The sequence below is a fragment of the Xyrauchen texanus genome, chromosome 24, assembly GCF_025860055.1.
Source record: "Xyrauchen texanus isolate HMW12.3.18 chromosome 24, RBS_HiC_50CHRs, whole genome shotgun sequence".
Lineage (NCBI taxonomy): Eukaryota > Metazoa > Chordata > Actinopteri > Cypriniformes > Catostomidae > Xyrauchen > Xyrauchen texanus.
Window position 1 is genome coordinate 38,463,555 of NC_068299.1, and position 6,936 is coordinate 38,470,490.

The 6,936-nt window shown below is 37.0% G+C and overlaps 1 protein-coding gene across 1 annotated transcript in view; it reads right to left on the reverse strand.

Moving 5' to 3' along the window:
- hcrtr2 (hypocretin (orexin) receptor 2) overlaps positions 1-2,921 on the reverse strand; it is an 86,802-nt gene extending 83,881 nt beyond the window's left edge. Inside the window, exon 1 of the mRNA XM_052089694.1 lies at positions 2,705-2,921. Within this exon, the coding sequence (XP_051945654.1) occupies positions 2,705-2,921 (217 nt within the window). The remainder of the gene's footprint in view (positions 1-2,704) is intronic.
- Between the last annotated feature and the right edge of the window lie 4,015 nt (positions 2,922-6,936).

A 6,936-nucleotide genomic window follows, 5' to 3' on the forward strand; every position in this document is an offset into this window, starting at 1 on the left:
CCACTGGACACAGTCACACAGGTGAAGAGGAGAGAGAGCCAGTCATGGGAGATTCATCTACACCACAGGACACATTCAAGTGCCTATCTGGATTGAAATGTTTTTCTACACCAGATGAACGGCTTTGACAGTTATCATGCATCTCACACCTCTTTTAAAAGACGCAATGTCAAGTTATAACTCAAAATTTAAGACCTCCGTCCTATTTCATTCAGCTGTACTGTGTCTTGCTGTTCTGAAGGTATCCTGGACTGTTTTTGCACCCAACTGTGCCATATTTAGTTGTTGGTCTTGCACTAGATGGATGTCCGGTGATGCACGCCAACTTCATACAATCATAAATTTCAAAAACACGTCTCATTCTGCTGCTGCCTCTGACTGGGAGAAACACATGTCGTTCTGTGTGTAAACAAACATGGAAGATGTGAGACGGAAAGACCAGTGTCTCTGCTTTGACCTGTAGAAGCACCCAACATCACCGTGGATTGTATTACGTTTGCGTATTCAGAACATTTCAGCATGGATTGTATGTTTTCGGCTCAAACCAGCGAAGATTGCTTGAGAAAGTCACTATAAGTTTTACAAAGGAACTGTTATTAAAAGACGAGGCAGTTAAACACTACCGGACCCGTGAGTAAACAGTTTCATTCATAAATGTCTCAAATGTCATGACTGTTTGATAGTTGCTGTGCTGTACATTTTGATACATTCAAATGAAATGTGTTTGGTGTACGTTGTACCCTTCAATGTAGTTTTATGAATTATAATGTTAATTTTCTTCCAAGTGAGTTTAAAATATAGCTGTATTTGAGGGGATGCACAAAGTTAGCCAATCAAAGCAGTGGGCGTTAACATTGTTAATTTTGCAGAAATGAGGAAATGGACTACAATCCCATGAACCATTATGAATGACATGACCAAATTAAAAGCAATGCAAAAATATAAAAACTATTGTTTTAGAGTTGATAATTGTGGATATAGAACAATATATTTTTATTTTATAGCAAAATATCCAGATATATCCAAATATACAAATTGTTTAAGAATGTAGGGAAAGCGACTTTATTGCGTCATTCACAGTGTATCATGGGAGTGGGCAGATGCTACCGAGCTTGTTTGATGCAATTTGTTTCCAGCAATTCTCTGATTGGTGGATCTTTTCTCTTCAGGATCATGTGTAGTGTAGTCCCTCACCAGGAATTCTGCTATTAAACGCAATTTTTAAACAATGTTGAATTAAGGTGGATTGATGGTTTTAATAGAAGCATATACCATTGATTAACAACCAGGAAGCTCACGTCTGTAAAGGTTTAGAAGTTATTCTTAAAACTGAATTTGCCTATGGAGACAATAAATGGGATTTTTACTTCCGGATTTCCATTGTTGTGATCCATCTTTTTCCTGAACGCGGAAGTGTTCCACGATTCGACTGTTATCCATTTATGGTCTCCAGTGTATTCACTCGCTTTGACGAATATTCTTAGCAGAAAATGTAATGTTTAAAGTATTACATTTGTAAAAAATTGTCAAAATGCCGATACTTCACACAGTCGAGATGACCATATATTTATAGACCGTGCCTCACCTGTAGGTGTGTAGATGACATGAAGTGATGGTCAGAGATAAGTTACGTTGATACCATTCATTAATCTGAGTTGTTATGACAGCCAACAACGGCACAAGTTGAGCCTGAAATTCATTTTTACCTCAAGTAACACGTAAATGGTTGTTGTTCTTCTCTGGATCGCTCATGTTGGCAGTTTTTGCTTGGTGTCTCGAGACCAGAAAACCAGTGGTTGCTCGGAAAACGGTAGATAAACCGATTGAATTTCCTTTAAGTGACACTAGTAAAACTGTCATTTTAATATTTAAAGTAAATAGCACATGAAAGTAATGACTGAATAACTCTGCCAAGTTAAATTTCAAAAGACACACCATTAATATGCCAAAATCAAATATATAATATCCAGATCACTGAGGGGTTTGATCATATTTCTTAATTCCTGGAAAGACCAAATGTCTAAACTTACATTGAGAAAAGTGTGGTAAGTCAAAATTCTGTGCCATAGACATAATCGACAATACAAAAGCACAGCGTCACAGTATGTTTTCTCTTTCATCCAAAATCCTTCAAATCAGACAGCATAAGCCATCTCATTGCATTAGGCATCTTATACAAGGCAATGCAATACTCTTGAGGATTTCATTTTAGAGCACTCCAGATATAAATGAATTAATTAATTAATAAATGTCAATGCATTTTAAGATGAACAAAAGCTTTAATTTAAAAAGAAAAACAAAAAAACGTACAAGCATTTTGTTAAGGTTGTAGATGTGGTTAATAATGTCTGCATATATTATGATGAGGCTAAGAAAGACTATGCAAATGACTAAATTCACAGAATACTAGATGTGTCATAAACATTACCTGCAAATAGCAAATTGCCAATTAAACAGCCATAATCCTTTGCTCTTCTTTTGTGATTTAAAATCTTTGAAACTTTGAAGCACTGAAATTGCTATAGTTTATACAGAAATAATTATTACTGCCAAAAAAGAGATTTTATTACCTAATAGCCTATTGAATTATAGTGAAAAATCATGATCCCAAAAACAAAACAGAGTCTGGTCACAAACACAATGGACAAACCTCTTGTTCTGTAAAAGCAGTGATATTAAAGTCACTCATGCGCTGCAAACTTACCCAACGTGTTTCCGATCAAAGATACGAGGAAAACTATGATATATCCAGCAATGAGCACCCATTCATATTGTTTGGGATGCAAATATTCTCTCCAAATATACTTGAGAAGTTCATCATCTTCATCAATGTGCGAGTGCGTGTACATTTCCGTGGAGTTGAGCTGCTGCGCTGATGTTAGACAGTCATTACAAGCGTAATTAACGGTGATCCCGGACATCTTTCGCGCGCTCCCGGTCTCGCTCTCCAGCATCGCTGATGACTGACACTTCATGAATGAGGCAGCGCGAGAGAGAGAGCGGGGATGAATCTGAGAGTTGGAGGGCGCCGTGACGCATCCTGGACCTCTCAGCCTATAACCAATTAGTTACCAAGACTGAGGAGGGTTTTGAAGTCAAAGATGAACCTACAGACTTAATCAGGCACAAACTGCATCCTGCTTTATATCTCTCTGTAAATTTATTCAAGTGTCACGTGAATGCCAAATGATTCCCTATTGGAAAACAATTAGATCTGATACAGTGTTACTACGGTGTTATTATTCAATAACTGTCGCTGTTATCTTTGATTTGGTTTAGATCTACCAGGTTAAACTAGGAATTTGACAGGATTTATATTATTATTATTATAATTATTCTGAAAATGCTTTTTTTCTTTTTACTCTTTGTTAAAAATGTGTTTTCTTGTTACTCTTTGAAAAAAAGAGTAACTTTTTTAACTGGAGTAGCAAGTTTAATTGTTACAATTATTTGTAAATAACAAATAAAGGGCATATCCCCTTAAATGGTGCCATTTTGTATCTCATGAGGCTGCTAATTTTTATTCATGCATCAGGTGAATGCCATATTATGAATCATTCTCAATCACAGTGTAATATTTGATCTTATCTTAGTTTTATATTACAATGCCGTTAATATGCTGCATTTCCTGAAAGAAATACCATCAAGAAAATGTCCTGGATAAATTGTCTTTTTCATAAAAATATTAAACCGACTGGACCATTTAGATTTGTTTTGCATTGTGACAATATTTTCAGGACACCTAAACACATTTACTGCCCCCTCCCCGACCCTCGATTCTCATTAGGCCGAATGTAATTGTTCAGACTCAGGTTGCTTTACTTTTACAATTCCCACGGTTTTCAGTGTCAATTCTCATTACCATAACAAAATCTGGGAGTACTACCATGATGTATAAATACATTCCAATTTAAATAATCTATTTTAATGATGACCATAATATTTTCACATTGTGGTAATGAGAAACTGGCGTAACTGTCAACAGGGCTGCAACTAAATTTGAATGTTTCATATTATCGACATTTGAGTTATGCATACGTTATTTTCTGTTAAGGGAAAAAACAACAAAAACATTAATGATCACCAAATTGTAATCATTGTCTCATAAGTCCACAAGAGGAAGCAATGAATACATAAAAAACAAACGCCGGATTATATTTAGCATTTGCGTCTCACACTCAGCCCAATAGTGCAAAAATAGGGCTGTTTAAACCAAGTAGGTATAGCTGCAGGCCGGAGACCTTCAAATGCGGATGGAATCTTCAAAAGAGGACGGGGTTACTCCAAAAGGGGGTTGGACCAACTCCAAAAGGGGGTGTCACTTCCACTCACGGTTAAGGTAAGGGAAAGGGTTAGGTAAGCGGCTCCCTATCTTCAATGATGATTTAAAGCAACCGCCCCTTTTTTAGAGCAATGCCTGCAGGTATACCCCCTCTCGTTCAAACAGCGCACCAGATGTACAGCGATTTTAAAAAACATTGCTTAAGGGCCTTTAAGGCCGCACACATTTTTGTGCTAAAAAGCTAGACGGGGCGAAACGCTTATAACAGAACGCAGCTTTAAAAGTTGATCTTCTTTTATTTTTTGCAGTGTCTTAAAATTCTTCTGCGCTTCCAAGTAAAAACCTGAAAAAAGACGTCCGACCCAAGCTAGGGTGCACAAGAAAATATTTTTAATGGCAGAAAAAAATACCTACTGTATAAATAATTTACTTGTTTATCAAAGTCTACTTGATATTTCACATGTCAGTGTTTTATTGACAAATAAATGTTTACATTACAAGCATTACTGCAAATTATTGGTCCATTCAACTCTATGATTACAGACATCAAATAGCTCCGCCTATTTTCAAGGCTCCAAGTGAAAATTAATTTGTTTATAAATATTAGCCTTCTACTGCATATATGCTTAAAAAATGAACAATTGGTTAAAAAAATAAGTGATGAGTCATCTACTTCAGCATCTTCTGTGGAGATTAGCATTGACTAAGACAATGAATTTGTGACGAAAACAGATCGAACAGAGGATAATGAAGGGGCTAAAGAGGCGGAAGCAGAGAAACCCAATAGAGATCCAAAGGGAAAGAGAAATAGGCCTACATTTGAAAGTAAGGAATTGTCAAGTAAGTAATGCAAGTATGACCGTTGGTTTGGATTTACATGTATTGGTGATCCAGATGGTCCAAACCTGTAATATGTAGTGTGTTGCAAAGCTTTAGCCAACAGCAGCCTCAAGCTCTCATGTATGGTCTGCCATTTACAAACAAAATAGTCACTTACCAGACATTTCTGCAAGCTTTTTCCAAGGACAATTAGATGAACTGTGAAAAAGAAGAAGAAGAAAAGAAAATCCACTCCCATTCAGGCTTAGGGTCTTCCAAAAATTTGCTGAGTGCTTTATAACTTGCAAGCTACCACATTGCTAAAAAAGTTGTATGTCCAACACAATTGGAGGAAATCTGTGCTTACCTGGCTGTTGCCAAAGATATGGTAAACTGTGTGCTCAGGGAGAAAGCTACGAAGACGCTGGACAGAATCCCTAACTACGAAAACACAGTGGCTTGTCACATACTGTAAACTCAATATCTTCTAACATCCTCAGCCAGCTAATAAGCATCTGCTTATTAAAAATCTCTGTTCTAAAATCTTATAGAACAGAGATTTTTTCTCAATGCAAGTCAATTGATTAAGCAAATCTTCTGGTGTAGTCCATCATGACTATATGTTTTGTCGACCCCTTGTCATCTGTTTAACAAGGGAAGATATTTTTAATTTAATGGACAGCTTTTTCAGAGTAGACAGAATTGATTGGGAGTGCTACATTGGGATTTGTTCAGATGGGGTGAAAATGGGGCGAACAGGGTAGCATAAAGGCCCAGCAACTCTCACCCGAAAAGTTGCATCAGTAGTCTCCTGGGTACACTGCAGCATCCAGCAAAAGGCCCTAGCTTTGAAACAGATGAACTTTTGTCTGTACTTAATGATGCTGTGAAAATCGTAAACTTCAATAAACCTTGTCATTTAAATTCACAGATTTTTCGCACTATATAATATGTAATGGGCAACAACGAGACACTTTAACTGCACACAGAAGTGCACAGTTTATTGCGTGGAAAGGTCCTAGCTTAGCTTTTTGAGCTCATATCCGAAGACCAGAAAATAATTTGCTGGTTACCCATTTCACTTGTCTTGTCGAGATATGGCTTTTGAAGTTGGCATATCTGGCAGACATACGCTCTACATTGATTGAGCTTAATTTAGTTTTTGTAGGGCCACTATTTTAAACACCAAGGACAAAGTTGATGCACCTAGATCCCATCTTTCACATATGATGGAAACACATCATACAGTACTTAAAATAATAATTTCTGATCATTAGTATGGTTTAATATTAAGGCTTGTCAAAGTGAGCTCTGCAAGTTTGATACCCTTTGCACATGCTTATGCAAGACAAGCAATTCTGCACTGACATTGCTGAAAACCAAACTTCGACAAAGGCTAGATGCCGAGAATGATTTGAGGGTGAAACTACCATCCATTACACAAAACTGTGAAAATCTCACTAAATCTCAATAAAAGTAGGTATGCAGCATTAATCATTCTGATTTTTTGCACAAATAGTTTATTATTTTCTGATACACAGTGAAAAATTGCAATTGGTTATTGTAGGTATAAATGTGATGTTTAGATAAGATAGGGTGATGGGGTGCTTGACAGATGTCAAACATTAGAAAGTTTGGGAACTGCTGGTCTAGTGCACGTTGTAGGAATGGTGACTGGAATGATGAATGCTTAACATATCTGCAGTGATATGTTAATCCAGTGGTGTTCGTTATCGCTTTAGCTCTGTCTGAGCTTGCAGAGAGAGGCTTCTTGAAAGCCGTGGCGAGACTAACTTGGACAGATTGTTTATGCTTTGCACCCATAAGCTCAAGTG